This window comes from Ptychodera flava, unplaced genomic scaffold, assembly GCF_041260155.1.
Source record: "Ptychodera flava strain L36383 unplaced genomic scaffold, AS_Pfla_20210202 Scaffold_86__1_contigs__length_474469_pilon, whole genome shotgun sequence".
Lineage (NCBI taxonomy): Eukaryota > Metazoa > Hemichordata > Enteropneusta > Ptychoderidae > Ptychodera > Ptychodera flava.
In genome coordinates this window covers 240,001-257,271 of record NW_027248408.1, presented here as the reverse complement: position 1 = coordinate 257,271, position 17,271 = coordinate 240,001, and the positions used below count along the sequence as shown (strand labels likewise).

At 36.6% G+C, this 17,271-nt stretch overlaps 1 protein-coding gene across 1 annotated transcript in view; it reads left to right on the top strand.

The window, feature by feature from the left end:
* The first annotated feature begins 10,566 nt into the window (after nucleotides 1–10,566).
* LOC139129041 (uncharacterized) overlaps nucleotides 10,567–17,271 on the top strand; it is a 24,352-nt gene continuing 17,647 nt past the window's right edge. The window contains exons 1-5 of the mRNA XM_070694713.1: nucleotides 10,567–11,278; nucleotides 11,656–11,748; nucleotides 13,967–14,197; nucleotides 14,851–14,943; nucleotides 15,283–15,396. Coding sequence (XP_070550814.1) covers nucleotides 10,567–11,278; nucleotides 11,656–11,748; nucleotides 13,967–14,197; nucleotides 14,851–14,943; nucleotides 15,283–15,396 — 1,243 coding nt within the window. The remainder of the gene's footprint in view (nucleotides 11,279–11,655; nucleotides 11,749–13,966; nucleotides 14,198–14,850; nucleotides 14,944–15,282; nucleotides 15,397–17,271) is intronic.

Genomic DNA, 17,271 nt, shown 5'->3' with positions numbered 1-17,271 from the left:
TCTGTGGGTATGATCAAAATGCAAACGCAATTAAAATTTTAAACCGTACAATCTCCCGATAACTTTTTTCAGCAACTCACTGGATGGCACTTTCACGACAGATTTGACTTGAGTGTTCAGAGTATAGCGCGTATATTGATAAGAACAGAGGATATATATACAATTTACCTTATACAATCTAATCATAGCTGTCTCCTTAACATATGAAATCATTAAGTAGTTGAACATGACTTTTCAAGTCTGGGCGTCCGGCTGCAGTGGCCTCTTTTATTTCGGCCACTAGTTCTGGTAGAGTTTGGCGGTCACCTACGCTCTATAGACAGCTTGAATTGTTGCAGTTGGACTGGTTCCTTTTAGATAATCTTATCAAGTCTGTGATTGTTTTCTTGGATGTAGCTGAAATCACGTATACTGCATTTTACAGTGTGGCACAGTGATGTTTTTGTACTATGTTGCGCGTTGATGAAATTTTACAGCATCTGTTGACTCATATCTCCAGGTCCGGATTGCAATATATAATCCTACCGGAAGACATGGCTCAGACTTAAACGATGGATTTGCTCATAAGGTCAACGGAGTGGAAGAATGCCGTTAGCTTTGTAATGAAAGTGATGGATGCGTCTCTTACGGCTTTGATACCAGAAATAAGAATTGCTGGTTGAAGGACGACATGCCCTGGTCAACGTATTCATCGGATTTCCATTCAGGTAATGTACAAAGTGATAGATTAGAAGTGAGAAGTATCCATTGATTGGTCAAACAATGTGCAATTGGCAAACATCTTATATAGGATAAAGCCCGAGTACGAGGGCTCTTCTGGTATATAAAGTCCAACCCAACGATAAAATGTCGAGGCCGCAGGCCGAGACATTTTATCGTAGGGTTGGACTTTATATACCAGAAGAGCCCGAGTACGAGGGTTTTATCCGACTTAAAAACTATCGCCCCTAACTGATATATTTCGTTTTCAATGTGTTTACGTCAACCGTCCCCTTTGTCAATGTAACATGTTTAGGATATGAATTAAAACTTTTATTTGTGAAATAGCCTTCCAATGTAATGGAACATCCTATAAATGCCCTAGGGCACATTATATAAATGCCCTAGGGCACAGCAGATTTTGTGTTGCAGCTGGTTTCCGCTGTGTTACCAAATTTGAATATTAAAACGTACCAGATGTCTACAGAATATGACATGTTCACTTTTGATTGGACAGTACTTTACTACGGCGCTGTCATTCGTTTCTGGAATTGGTGACTAAGGCTTTACGAGTAAATAAAACACCCTGAATTGAGCACTCTGATTGTCAATCAACAGTAGATAGTTTTTAATAGAAGATAATAATGATATATTTTCGGGACAGATGTTTGAACCAGAGGGAAGGATATTTTCCCAAGCATAGAGAGCAGTGTACATGGGGGTATTTATGGTTTATTAATATGGATATATGGCTTAGGTGCCAAAGAGTTATCTTACGATACTTAAACAAGACAAAAACTAAAGAATTGCGACCTTCCGAAGTCACCATTACGCCTTAGAAAAAGAATTTCATTGCTACTCCAAGTTTACTAAGAACCAGAACATGACAGAAATCAAACTCATACAGTGCTGGAACTCTACACTTTAGGTAAATATAACAAAAATACGATATTCTCAGGTTTATTAGGTATTACAGGCATCATTACGCCATGTGACAATAGATTGGAAATGATAAAGATCTTCAGTGATAGTAAACTGATTGGCATAGTGTGCCAGGGGCATCATGGGAATGGTTTTGTCTCAAGCGGCAGAATTACACTTGAAATGCACATCAGTGACGCTATTCAAAACGAAAAGGGATTCAAAGGAATTTATACATTGTTCTACATGTCAGGTAAGATTTAGACACATTGAATAACAAGCAGCATATTTTTCTCAATGACAGTTTTAAGTAGTTTGTTAGTTCATTGTCTCTGAAGATAACAATTGCATGTCAATCTCATATGAGCCTCACTAGTCCCAGAATTATATAGGTGAGTCACAAACGACATATAATTGTGAAATTTATTAAATCTCGGTTGAAAAGGTAACCTTATAAAGCTTTATTTGCCAATTTTTATTTTTTATTTTTTGCTCAGATCGCAATGGAAAGTTCAGGAATGGGAACGATTACCTGTGCAAAAAACGGACGGTGTATTCCCAAATATTTCAGGGACGACTATCGTGACCACTGTGGGAAAGCCTCGTGCATTAGAAGTGCTTCAGTTGGTGAGTGGCTGAAAGATCCGAGTTATAACAGCGTATCATTTCACCGTTTATCATTTACTTCAAGTTTATATTTACTGTAAGGTTAAGTGTGTTCTCCCTCAAAAGGGATGCCGGAGACATTTCATAAGAAAATCAAGGGAAAAATATGACCTATAGATCTACAGTTTCAAACATATTTTAAATAGCAATAAAGTATCGCGCATTTACATGTAACTGTGGTACAAAGTTGATGTGAATACTTGTTACTGTCTTAATAGAGCGAGACACCCCCTAGAAAAGGAATCATTGGACGCATTAGACGTACTAAAGTAATGATTTTTTGCGAGAAGAAATCAGTAAGCAAAAGATTTGTGTCCAATGCCTTGAACCACTGTATCTGAGAAATGACACGCATAAGTCGTATATACTAGAAAGACTAGAAATGTAGAATATCCAACAACTCCATCCTTTAAACGTAACCTATAACATGTATCCCTAGGACGATCCAGCTATTGTTCATAATAACTTCTATATCAAACGAAAATATTCATTTTCGTCGATTTAGAATGAATTGTTACACTTCATCAGTGTGGAAAGTCTTTTAATCTAAAGGCTATTTAAATCAAAATCAAGATTTCAGCAATTTTGTCTCTTCATTGGAAAATTTTGTCTTAAGAAATTGCATAAAGAACAAATGCATGACGGGATGCTTGCATCTAAAAAACAGTGCACTTTTTTGGGCTCTTTCTGCACTGATAATATGCAATCTAAAGTAGTTATATCAGATATAATCAGACATTACATAACGCTTAGTCAACAACTTCAGATACCAATAGCTTGGCCGGTACTACTTTATGCCAAGGTATTGTACAGTGAAGCGGCACAAACTCAGTCTCGTGTAAACCTTGACAACAGAATTATCATTTCAGGATATCAGAATTTGTTCCTACTTTTATTAATTTGAACTAACATATGGCTTGTAGTATATTTATAGGTCCTATTCTGTGAAAATTAGGGTACAATGTTCAAAGAAGTTCAAGGAAAACGATTATCTGTATGAGTGAAGTGTGTAAGGCAGAGATGTCTTCCCTGTACACCCACTTAATCTCTATCTATAATCACATATTGCAAACAGCTTACAAGATGGCAAATAACTTTAATTAGGAGCTCCATACCCCTTGAAACCCCTATTTCAAGGGGTGAATGTGCGTTGAATATGCATTGTTTTTAGATGGAAACGTCCCCTAATGGTGAAAATGTGTATGTAGTTTTACAGGTCTTTATTCTATTGTCATTGATAAATTTCTTGATTGTCAATAATCCCCTCAGTATTTATCTTTGTGTATACATAGAAACAGCTTTTTGAACACTAATTATTTTAAGGTTTGAGCGAGTACCCATATTACAGCGGTGTCTTTATTTTACGTGACTTGAACCCGCTATTGTACTTACGTTTCCTGAATCATAATTTCTATCATTTATATTTGTAGACTGAAAGATCCGTCGCTCGAGGACGCTCCCTACGCTCCCTTCCTCCTACGACTGGACGCGGGCTGTCCCATGCGGCGGCGAGATGAAAAAACGTTGGTCACGCCCGCCTACAGCTGTTTCTGGTCGCTAAAATATGCAACGTTTTATGCAGAGTGCTGTTAAATATTTATTGATCTCAGAGGGGGAAGCGTAGAGAGCGCCCTCGAGCGACGGATCTTCCAGCCTATTATATTTGGTGAACTGCAGTTTCTGACACTTACTCTGTACTTATTTGTGACACAACGTTTCTAAAACTGATCTTTTACGCATAAACATAACCGCAGAGTTTTTGAACTAGACAACATACGGATGAATCAACGTGTTCTGACTGTCTCCTTGTTTCATCAAAATATTTACTTTGAACCAATGACAGTATGACACAACCTTTGCACCCTGTATTGTTACTGTGATTTATCATCCATCAATAAAGCTACAAACTGTGATTATCAGTAGCGTACTTAACAATCGATTTTCTCAATGCTTCGTTCATAACTAAGTTGTTAAGCATTGTGAGAGAAAAAACGTGCACGCATAATAGGGTGACAAGCAATCTCTAATAAATCTACCGTTTGGAAGTTTCGACAACTTCTGCTTACTCGTCAGTTTGTCACCAAAATTTATGAAAAGTCAATATGCTCAGTTACAGAGTGGTTTGGTCGGTGCACGCATCGTTTGAGTATAAAATGTCTTTGTATAAAAGTCAAGGACTGCAAAGTTTGAAGGCAATTTCAAATTTGCAGTAAAGTACACGTGAAAGTAGAAAGCCGAGAAAAGACCGGGTTAAGCATCTGTTCCTTGCTCTGAATGACGTAATGCACATATGGGGTCCTACAAGTTCCCAAGCCAAGTCTGTTTCTAAATAGTACTTCATGAATACGTTATCTGCTCTTTGATGCTGCAAAAAAGCGAATCCAAATGACGATTAAGATATTTACGTCCACCTCCAATTTGATGAGAGACTCTGAGGCAACGTAAATGATATGTGTAGTGCAGTCATCTATTGACGTCAGAGACGGCGATGTCAGAGCTAGAATGACTATGGCGGCAGAATATTTGGTCTGATTAACCCTTCCCAGGTAACCAGTCCGTTCGACCTTTATCAGTACGGATACTGAGATACAGTGGAATTTGAACACCTGCATTTAGTAGGTATTGTGCACGTAGATATGCACCGCCACACTGGAACCGTCAACATCGTAAAGCGGTAAATTTAGGAGTTAAAGTCAAACACAAACCATTTTCAATTCTGGCTGATTATGAGCCCTAGGTTTACGAGGGTTGATAAAAATTTATAAATATATCGTTAATATGATAACAGGGGGAGGCTTGACTCTGATAATGTGGAAAGAATTCACGAACAACAAATTTGTTGGTAGCTCGCATAGTTTCAGTTCAAGTATGTGATTTAAGTAATATATGTATTTTATGGCCATTTGCGTGAATACAGTATGTATGTATAACTAGGGTAAATGCGATACTCGAATCGGGGACTAACTAGCTGCATCACTTTCAGCTCTACTCAGACTCAAGTGAAAAAAGCTGACTGGGAACAACAAATACTTCATTTATGAAATAAGCAGACATAATAGCCGATTTCAAACAATCGACACAATGTCTTATTCAACGACTTGAGTCTACGGCTTCATTATAGTGTAATGACGCTGACTACGGAGACGTTTCCTGCGATGTTTACAGCCTTATCACTTTGCTCAAGGATATAACTTGTTGTTATATGATTGGGTCGGCCTGCCAAAATCAGTGTGATTTACTCACACCCATACAAAACTCCACCCATACCTCAAAACTTCTTAACCATACACCAACCATTTTTATGAGTTATAACCCACTCCTGATATCCGTTGCTCTATCATATAGTTAATTTCATTTATCTTGTCTCAAAACATTAATTCGAATGCCACAGTCATTTAGTTTCTTATCACATAAATATACTATGTACATGTATTCTTACATACATAAACTAAATTCCGTTACACAACAAGACTCATTTCCCCCTATCCCTGACCGACTGATAGTTTGGCCGTGATCTGTTGGGCCCTGTCGAGGAGCACCTTCTAAAGTTACTCAAGAGGTGGTAGATAAGGGGATATGCGTGTTCTGTCTTTTTTCTACTGAAAAGCTAAGCTACACTCTCAAAACAAAAGCGGACATTTACAGAGTATACCGACACGCCAACTTTGAGGGTGCCCCAGGCGGGCCTCGAAACCAAGGCTGGATGTAGGCCTAACTGCGTTCGCCGGGCCCGAGCCAGGCAGCCATAGCCACTCGGTATAATGTCAGTCAACATGTAGGCATATAGGCCTACACTAATATCATGTACGGTGATTCTTTTATTGAATAATCAAGTCGTATATAGACATTCTACATATTAAATACGATTATTATCCCAGCAATGTGCCAAGCGCCTGTGACTGTATATGGTTTAACGATGGTTTCTGAAATGTCTCCCTACTTACGCGAGACCCTAAAATCAGGGAAAGCCTTATTTGAACTGTCTTCTATGTATACACATAATCGCATTGTTATTGAACTTTGGAGAATACGTACGCGTATGGATCAACGAATCCTGTGTGTCTCGTCGTTTCATACCAATATCGTCACTTTGAATCAGTGACACTTTGACACAACCTCTGTACCCTGTATTGTTACTGTTCTTCTGTCAATAAAACTACAAATCATGACTATCAATAGTTTATTACAGCCTTGCCATTATCAAAGACGCATAACTGCGTTGTGAAGCGTAAATGCATGTTAGAAATCCGCCTGGGCTTAATCACCTGGTGCTGTTGTTATGTGTAAGACAAGCACAACTTTGTTAGCAATCTCTTGTTAGACTAGTTTTGAAATTGCTTCATGTCTACTTCTTCGTCGCCATGTATCCTACAGGTGTGTGTAAAGGCTATGGGCTGAATTACAGAATGCATTTGTCTGTACATGCATCATTGAAGTTGAACTTTAAAAAGCCAATAAATTTCGAATTTCAAAAGTAAGTTTTTAAACTTTTACTGGACAGCACAAGCAAGGTAAATACAAAGCCGTGAAAGTCACCAACTAAAAAAGAAGTAACCCTTGTCCTGAATAACATAATTAACATATAGAGCTACGGGTTCCCCTAAGTCAGTCTGAATATAACAATAGTATGATTCTTCATAAATTCCTTCATTATCGTCACTCCGCATTTTTTCGATTGACATTAAAATCCATGACGACATTGCACTGCAGGGAAAAGAAAATGACTATTGAGACATTTACTTATTGTTTCAGTTCGATGAAAGTTTCTAGGGAAATATCAAAGTTATTTGATTTAATTCAGTCTTTTGATAACTGGTGTAGCGATTGTCAAAATTGCGATGAAGTGTTTAACCAGACTTGTCTTATTTAGGTGACCAGTCTGTTCAGCATTTATCAGTACCAATACTGCGATACAGAGGGACTTTGGACACCTGCATTTTGATCGAAGTCTGTAACTTATCGCCAGAATGGAGACGAAAACGTTGTAAAGCAATAGGTCGTGCAGCTAACGCCCCGGTACGCGCCGTATTACAAACCTGGCTGCTTGTCACAGTTATGGTCATTTAAAATAATTGTTAACCGCAATAAGAGTGATAAATATTAAAGGACTTTTCGGAACAGAATACAAAAACAATCAGATTATTAGTTCAAATCTGTGGTTTAAGTAATTTTTCGTGTATATTTGACCATCTGCGGGAAATACATTGGATAGGCGGACGCGTTACGTAAATCTACTGTGCAAACCCCACTGTGAGAAGTTAGCCAGGACCATGTGATGATGGTAATACCTATAGTTACGAAACAAAAGGAAAACAATACTTGTGAAAGATCATCATTAACTTATCTTTCCCATGCTTAATACTCCCACGTTCTATTGTATTTCATCTAATTTTATTATTTAACTGTTACTGGCATTTCAATTAAGTCATGGCGTGGGTTTGAAACAAAAGAGTTGTAGCAAGTTGCGCCAAGTTGGAAGATTATGATAATAGAATGATGAAGAAATGTAGGGAGCTCAAGCTTTAAAGATTGATAACAAGACTAATGAGCACTGGGTAGTCCCAATATATTGTGATTTTCAATAGATATAATTATGCTTATGTCAGACTGCACAAAATGAATACGGTTTGACAACAATCTGTACCAAATTGCGTAAAACCGTCTTATGCACAGTGGGAACTACTTAAGTGAGAGGCAAAAATAGAGTGCCTAGTCTTTGGCTCCCATGATTACGGTATGTATGACACTTTTTTGAACAAAATTACTTCTATATGAATGCAATGAGTCAAGATCAAATTTCAGCGAGGGATGTTTTTGAAATTGAAAAAAGGACTCGGTGGCACATTTTGTACGACCGGCTCTGCACCCCAGATATTCTATGAAACACACGTCATGAATTATTTATGAAGCACGTCGCTGTTCTATACCGACATAAGGAAGTTAATAATCTACTAAGGCCTCTTTTGCGAGGTCTGCAGCTCTGACACAGTTCAGCTTTTTTCGTGTCCTTCTCTCCGACCTTTTTCGGTCTCCCTTGATCAGAGTTCGTCATCCCATTAGGTCTCAGATTTCTTTGACTTTGACTTGCTCTGATCAAGAGTCGGCATGGCAAGCTCCGATGTAAAACCTAGTACTTCCGACAGCAAAGGGAGTGAACCTTTTGAACTCTCAGATTGTAATGGCGGACGACGAGGCAGGAAAACCAAAGGTAAGCTGGTAGGGCAATAACATGGTATATCGTTACAAATGGTATCCTGACATTTATATATTTTGTACTGCAGCATGCAGTAAATTGTCACTGCAAGAGTAGGCTATGGAAATAGTGTATAAAACTTGAGAAGTAGTAATACTTCATCAACATGAGACGGCAGTCTACGAAAATAGTTTGATATTCTCACAGCTGCAGGTTAGGTGACACTTGAGCCCTCTATGGTGTGATGCTAAAAAATGAGAGCTGTCACATGAGATTTGTCCCACATTTGGATTACTTCAATACTGTATTTTGATATGGACACGATTAAGTGCCACCATGCAACTAAGTAATTTGCATCTGCAACGTATAATCTTCACGATGACGTATTTATGACATTTCCGACTAACCTTGATAATAATTTTATGACGAATCTGTTCAGAACAGACATTAAACACAAAGTCCCACGCTGCACCTACTGACTTCAGTTATTTAGCTATCGTCAGTTGCAATTAATAAAGGGTGTTACAAATGAACGGTTGAGGTATAATCATGTCATTGAATGGGTTAACTGATTAAAGCTACATTCCTACGACGAAACGTATTTCACAGCTGTAAAGTAATACATCGCCTCAAAGCAATTTCTAGTTTCTACGTTTAAATTCTAGTACTTTGCTATAACGGATCAATTTTAAACAGACTTTCAGCATCATTTTTTCAATATTTTTGAACAGTTTGTGGATAGTCTGTCATTTTAAACCATACACGTATGAAAAGTCTGTGGATTCTTTGAAGTATGAAGCTCACGACATCAGTTTCAAGAATTCATTTGACGAAGTTTGTCATCGTATTTAACTAGTCACACCAAATCGTGGTTAGGCATTAAGCGATTGCCTTTGAAGTAGGTTGCATCAATAACGAAGCAAGGAGGAAAGAATAATCAACTCGCACATTTCAGTTTTGCCTTTTTATATAACATTGGTGTTATTCTATGTACTCTTAAAAATCAGTATTCATAATGGACCTGCAAGACTTCTGAGCTTACCACATAGGAATTACCCCGAAGTTTGTTAGATCAAAGTTGGATCGACAAAACGACCATTGATTCTTTGAATCAAGTTAGTTTGCAAATATTATATTGTCTCATTAACCATAATAGAATAAGCTGTCTGGGCGCAGGCATAACGACGTTAAACTGACAGATGAATATATGCTCTATGACTTTAAGATAAAGAAATATAAAAGAACCGATAGCATATACCCTTTTAAGTATTGCATTTACATAACGATTTCTGGTGCAACATGGTTTCTCAGATATTCGAGTTCCGTTTTGATTATATAATTTTTAAGTATCTAAGTTTGCAAATCTGGCCCTTTGGAAGCCACGGGCCAAGAGTATTTTGTTAGGAGACATGCAAAAATCGATGAGACCGCCGCGATATTTTTACACATCAAATTGTTTATCAATGCCAAACAATTATCATTATAGCAAAACCAAACATTTTTTCTCCCTTTTTTCGTCAACAGCAATATGGCAGACAAAGCGTTGATCGTTTCTGACCGATGGGGACCTAATTTTCACGGAGGAGTCAACGACGCACTTCACTGGTGATCAGACTACTGCAGAACATGGAAATATCTGTCCACTGTACTGCTGTAAAAGCAACAGAAGATGAGGAGCGTGAAGCAACAGAATTTGGCGTCACCCTTGAACTTCCGATAAAGGAGGGCTTATTCCAATACAGAGAGCCAAATGTTGACTGGTTGCTGTGTCCTAATGAATACTATCCACAATTGGAAGAGTTGACAAATGTCAAGTTCGTGTTTGGCTTCAGTGCGTTCACCTCAATACCAACCTTTAAAATCCTGAGAAAGGTGTTTCCGAAGGCGTCTTGCTATCTGATCAATTTATTTGATAAAGATGACATAACCCCCTTAATTGTCGGGTGCAGCAAAATGGAACTGGAATTTCGGAAGAGAATCATGTCGGATGAATTTAGAAGGCAAAGTGTTCCTTTTCTGTCGGAGAGAGAGTTTTCGCGGAATACAAGCGACGTTACCAGAAAACCAATCAGCAGCTTCTTTCGCCGATGATAAACGAAGAATACTTAGCGGCTTCAGAATCAGATATACTGCCGGTACTCAAAGGCGAAAAATTCAAAATTATATCCGTTGTCCAGAAATACGAGTTTGAAGACCCCAAGAAACTTGATGTTGTTGTTAGGGCGGTAAATGATGCTGCTGACCTCATATATACGTTTAACCAAACTCCATCGGTATGGAAAATAATAGGAATGCCACCAAGTAAGGGAAAAGAGATAGCAAAGGAGCTGACACGTAGCTCAAGGTTGACCATCACGCCTAAAATTGTGACAACCACTGAAGAACTTAACAATGAACTGATGTCATCTCATCTTGTATTAATTCCGCCATCTACGACAAGTTATGGTAACCTTACTTTGGCAGCTATGTGCGCAGCGATACCTGTCGCGTATCCACGAAGGTCTCACAGTTACGAAATTGTCCGTAATCACATAGATAAGCTCGAAGCGACAGAATGTGCAGTAGAAATGGATGAAGACCCAAAAGATTTGAAAGCCAAAATAGTGTCGGTCATAACGAAAAACCCGACAGCATTTCAGCGTGCAAAGATAATAAGAGAGCACATAAAGAAAAAAGTAGGCCGGGATCTTCAGGATAGCAATGAATGTTTTGTTGCCTCGATAACTGCCGATCTGCAAGACACCTCTGCACACAGAAATGACCAGAATACAAAAATAGAGCCCACTGTTGAAGACAAAGGTATAAATACACGGTTTGTTGTCTTTTGATTGAATTGGAAAGTTTGTGGGGGTTCACATATGCTTGTGCATGAATCTTGACGTCGCCCAAAAATAATTAATGTTGAATTCAAGAACGCTTAAATCATTCAATAGATGAGGCCTCAATCCTGAATAAGTTCATCGTTAACATAAAGGGGATGTTTGAACTAAATGTAAGATACAATATTGTTACATGAAAATGAAAATCATGGTAGAAAATGTGACAATAACATAATCAAATCAACAGCATTCAGACTAAGTGCATTTTTGAACGTACATCCGTGAATTCCCCCAAAACGTTTGCCTTCTCTCGATTTTCTTGTGAGATAGTCCTTCAAATGTTTCTTTCTTCTGTAGGCAATGTCGCTGAGAATTCAGTTGATGACAGCGATTCAACGATCTCTGACAGCGAGGATGAAACTGGTGAGGAAGAGGATGAAGTCAGTACAGGTAAATTTCAGGAAAGGAAAAACATTAACGTGAACTGGAATCTTCAAGTTACACAATCTTTCTGCAGACTGTCCTTTTGTAACCTGCCTTGTTGTTCATTGATTCTAGTTGAAGGCATAAAATACCTGTTTAATCCCTATTTTTACTATTTCTTGATCTTTCCGAAAGGTGATGACAAAGTTCATACAAAATTCTAAGACCATCACAATATCCGTGTCCTAATAATCCTGATTACCAATTTAATTTGAAGAAATGTCACTTGTATGCATATATAGATGTAAACATGCAGACTTACAATTAGAAAGGCAATCGTTGTAGTTGCTGGAGAACCTTAAATAGCGAACATTTACATACATACAATTATATTCGATAAGTAGCATAATATATATATATATATATATATATATATATATATATATATATATATAATATATATATATATATATATATATATATATATATGTCAGTGCACCTTATATATATATATATGATGTTGATAACACATCAAGTATGTTTGGTACTATTACTCGAATTTCAAGCATACATAGCATACATACACACACACACACATATATATATATATATATATATATATATATATATATATATATATATATATATATATATATATATATATATATATATATATATACGAAGTATGCGGTTCGACTTGTCCGATACAAAGTGCTCAATACAAAAGTAGAGCGAGATATATAAGGGATGCTGGAGAATTGATTTTACAATGTCATCTCTACAACGTTGTTTCGTGAGTCGCGAAACTCACTCATCAGGAGAGTAATATATATATATATATATATATATATATATATATATATATATATATATATATATATATATATATATATATATATATATATATAGTGTATGTATGTATTGTACAGTGAAAGATGCTCAAACAGAGGGTAAGAGATCATGACAAATATCACCTCAATTAAAAAGTGATATTATCTGTTACTTAAGTTTGGTTTCATGCATCCTACTGTTGTTATATTTTTGCATTGAACTTCTCAAGTTCATTTGGTCTCCAAAGGATAGGGGCCTGGCGTTTGACGTGCCTAAGTCAATTGTTGACAATGCATCGAGTTACTTTATTTGTATAGATTACTTTGTTACTTATTTTATATCTTTGTATATCAAAATGCTATACATTTTTCATGCTGACAAATGTACCATGTAAAACAAACACCAAGAGGTGGCATCGAATACTATTTATTAATTAAATTTCAACGCAACCTAGAAATTTAATATAAAACAATGTTCTATAACTATGGACATGAGATTTTAGAGCCAAGAATACGTTTAGATCTGACAGTCAATCTGAATATTGCTAGATGCAAAAAGCAAACTAGGGTAATAGTCTTTCTACTTGAAGTAATTTGAGTTAAAATAACACTCTGCTTTCAGCATCGAGCACTCTAATAATTTTTTTTTTTTTATGTTTGGGCGTACCATTACACTCCAGTCTTTTGAAATGTTTATCTTTTATAACCAATGTTTGGTTTTGTGACTACACTTTGACCAACTCAGTGTTGGGGCTAGGAATATTTCCATTGTAGCCATAGTCTGTTAGTGTGGCTAAAATGATCAAATTTGTTTTAGCCACAAGCAATTTTTATTAGCCACACCAAACAAATCAATTTCACATAAAAATTGCACACACCCTGTTTTCAATAACGTTTGTACTTTATCATCCACATGTTGGGCCAGGGCTGTTGTACATACACTTTAATTCCTGAGCACATGTTCTGCCAACTTTATAGCTGCAGATAATAATGACCAGGAGCACAATAAAACTCCAGGTCCTTTGTGAAAGTTGTCTGTCCTTCAATTAAAAGAATATGTATTAAACAAAAATTAGTCTTAACTCCGTTCAGATCTATATTTCATTAAATGCTGGTGAATAAATTGACCCCTCTCTTTCAGTGTTTTTGTTAAGGCCGGTACTCAGGTAAATGTTAACGGGGTTCCCCTTGGTATACAATGCATTCAGATTAGGGGACAGCAAAAATGTTACCGGGGTTCGGACTTAAGTTGGCAGATTCTGGCTCTACTGACCCGCTATAGTAGACTTCCCTCAAAAAAAGTTCTAAGAGAGAAATAAAAGCTTGACTGTACCGTAAAGTTTGCAAGAGGCATAAAACATAAGTTCTGATTATGGATACTCTATATACATTAACTAATATATCTTTCTTTACAGAAAATCTACCTCCTTCAACGGAAGATGAACCTATTCACGCTCCATTACCCAACCAAGAGCATAGGAAAATGACGTATTCAAGGTTCAGCATTACAAGATATATTCCTTATAGACAAATCGTTCCTGTTTTGGTGGCCATCACTGCCTTAGTTGGTCAGGTCAAGGGAATTCTGCTGGCATTGTTCTTCACAGCATGCGTGTTAATACTTAATTTCTACCAGTTTCGTCGAGGTAGGAAAATAACGAATTCATTATAAGCGTTGGCTTCAAGATCCCATTATAATTCAGTTACTCGAAATTCACAATATGATCGTAGTTATGTATGTCTGTATGTCTGTATGTCTGTATGTCTGTATGTATGTATGTATGTATGTATGTATGTATGTATGTATGTATGTATGTATGTATGTGTGTGTGTGTGTGTGTGTGTGTGTGTGTGTGTGTGTGTGTGTGTGTGTGTGTGTGTGTGTGTGTGTGTGTGTGTGTGTGTGTGTGTTGTGTATGTATGTATGTATGTATGTATGTATGTATGTATGTATGTATGTATGTATGTATGTATTTATGTTTGTTTGTTTGTATGTATGTATGTATGTATGTATGTATGTATGTATGTATGTATGTATGTATGTATGTATGTATGTATGTATGTATGTATGTATGTATGTATGTATGTATGTATGTATGTATGTATGTATGTATGTATGTATGTATGTATGTATGTATGTATGTATGTATGTATGTATGTATGTATGTATGTATGTATGTATACTTCTAATATTTACGAATAGAATTTGCGACTGAATACATTTTAACGTGTTTTAGTATTTCCATTACAACAACCAGGTTTTGTATATCACGGTGTTTCAATATTGAATCCATTTTAGGCAAGGCCGGTAAGATTTCAGTTGATGTCGACAAGTCAATGCTATCAAATAGTCAGGATAAAACAGGAAAGGAAGAGGATAAAGTCAAAACAGGTAAAAGCCGTGTTATGTTTCTTTAGATAGTGGTCAATACCCGTTGATTTTCGTTTGGAGCATAAGAAAATGCCTCAACAAAATCTAGCATATATTACTGTTTTATTTGATTGATTTCAACTATGTATGACGGCTACCGAAAAAGTCATTGTGCTTTCTAAAAAATCGTACAAAAGAATATAACACCATTGAAATTTATTGTTGATGATAATATTAAAGTCAATTATCCAGTTCATTAGTATCAGAGTTATCTGCTTGGCATTGATTTTATCTGTAAGTTACATATATAGATAACAAATATCGAATTCTAAAACGTAATCATATTTGCTTGTTGAGCAGCTGAGCAAAGAGATGGAGAGCAACTACTATTGGAATCTGAAGCGTTAGGTGATGGAGATAGAGTCGACATATCAAGAGACAAGAATTTAACTAGTGGAAGAATGCGGCAGAAAGGTAAGGATATCGAGAGATAAAAATTGTTTGGTGCCGACACTTTTAAAGCCACTCTGAGATTTTGTTTAACAGCGTAGATTTATCGACATTAATCATTTCTCAATTATTTCAAATTGCCACACAACCTAAGATCATAGTATAATATTACGTCTCATCCGTCAGTCTAAAGATTGCTAGAGATGCATTAAAACTTAAGCAACACATCTTATTATACTGTACTTCAAGTGATATATATATATATATATATATATATATATATATATATATATATATATATATATATATATATATATATATAAGCAACACACATCATTATACTGTACTTCAAGATATATATATATATATATATATATATATATATATATATATATATATATATATATAAAATATAATATAAAATGCATAGCTAGTTCAAAATAATTCCGAATACCAATGCACTTTGCCTGATTAGATAAGCGGAAGCGTGGATTGTCAACTTTCTGCTCAATTAGCTTAACTAGTGCATTTATATAGTTTTGACAATATATATGAATGTACTTGATTAGATTTGAGTGGTTAGACGTTCATATGTGTGCAACAAATATGATATTGTAATTTCACCCAAAATATGTCAATTCATTAAACAAGTATGCCAGTATGGAAACTAATATCAATTCTTTTCCAATACAAAACTATTTATACTGAAAGATGCATTTATGCAAATTTGATTATTTCTATATGAATATATTTGAGTAGATAAGGGTTGTTACAAGTACAAATGATAGAGGAAAGTAACTTAGGGAGTGAATACAGGGTAAACATTGAAGTCTACAGAGACGAATCGAAGTGGATTTGATACGGTCACACCCTATTTAAAGCTTCCAACTTTGGATCGGGATGGTAATGTTTCAGGTAATTAAGGCTATTGGGCTTATCGGTCACAGTTTACACAATATGAGTTCTTGCCATTCGCTAACAGAATTTATGTGCTAGATTTGATTCTGATGTGATAAGCCGTTTTTGAGATATCGGGCCAAGAGAGACAGACAGACAGACAGGCAGACATACAGACAGAGAGACATACAGGCAGACACAGACAGGCAGACAGACAGACAGACATCGCTGCGACATAAAGTCACATGTGTGAACACGTGAGCTAAAAACCCGTGAACTCCCCCTCCCAACCCTCCCTGTATCACTGAAAGCTGAATGAACTCAATTCGAGGGTAGCTGAGTGGTGTTGATGTGCTCAATGATGAATTCTATAGGCCACATAGTTCATGTCTCTCTCGATTCAGCTTCCAAGGACCAATTAAAGCGCCCTGTCAGTCTAATACAATCAATATTGTGACATTATTCCACCAATTTGGAAGAATATTGATAACAAATGACATATGCGAGTACTATGTATTTGCTAATGCGTTTTTGAATACGTCGGTTTGTCCTGACAAGGCAAAGCACGTACATGCACTGTTTGTTATGGCTTGATGAATATTTAAGCAATAAAGCACACCCAGCGATGGTATACCACAAGATTTTGACCAGTTCACGACATATATGCATAACGATAGCGAGTGTATATATGAAGCGGACTTGTCAAAATCGAGTGGTATATCGTCGCTGGGTGTAATTTGTTGCTATTATATCATAACAGTATATTGAAATTCTGGCGTGGAACGTCATAAACGGATTTTTGCTCAGGCTGAGAGCTCGCGCGTATGCCAGCCGTGGTATATCGCCAATATACCACGGTTCTTTTCGCGTCCCGCCATCGCTGTATTTGCACCATCAATATACTGGTATGATATAATAAGTAATATCTGCTTTCTACATCGTGATCGAGACTTGAAATTACACGTGTAGATCTTGTTTATAACGAAGCGAAATTAGAGTTGC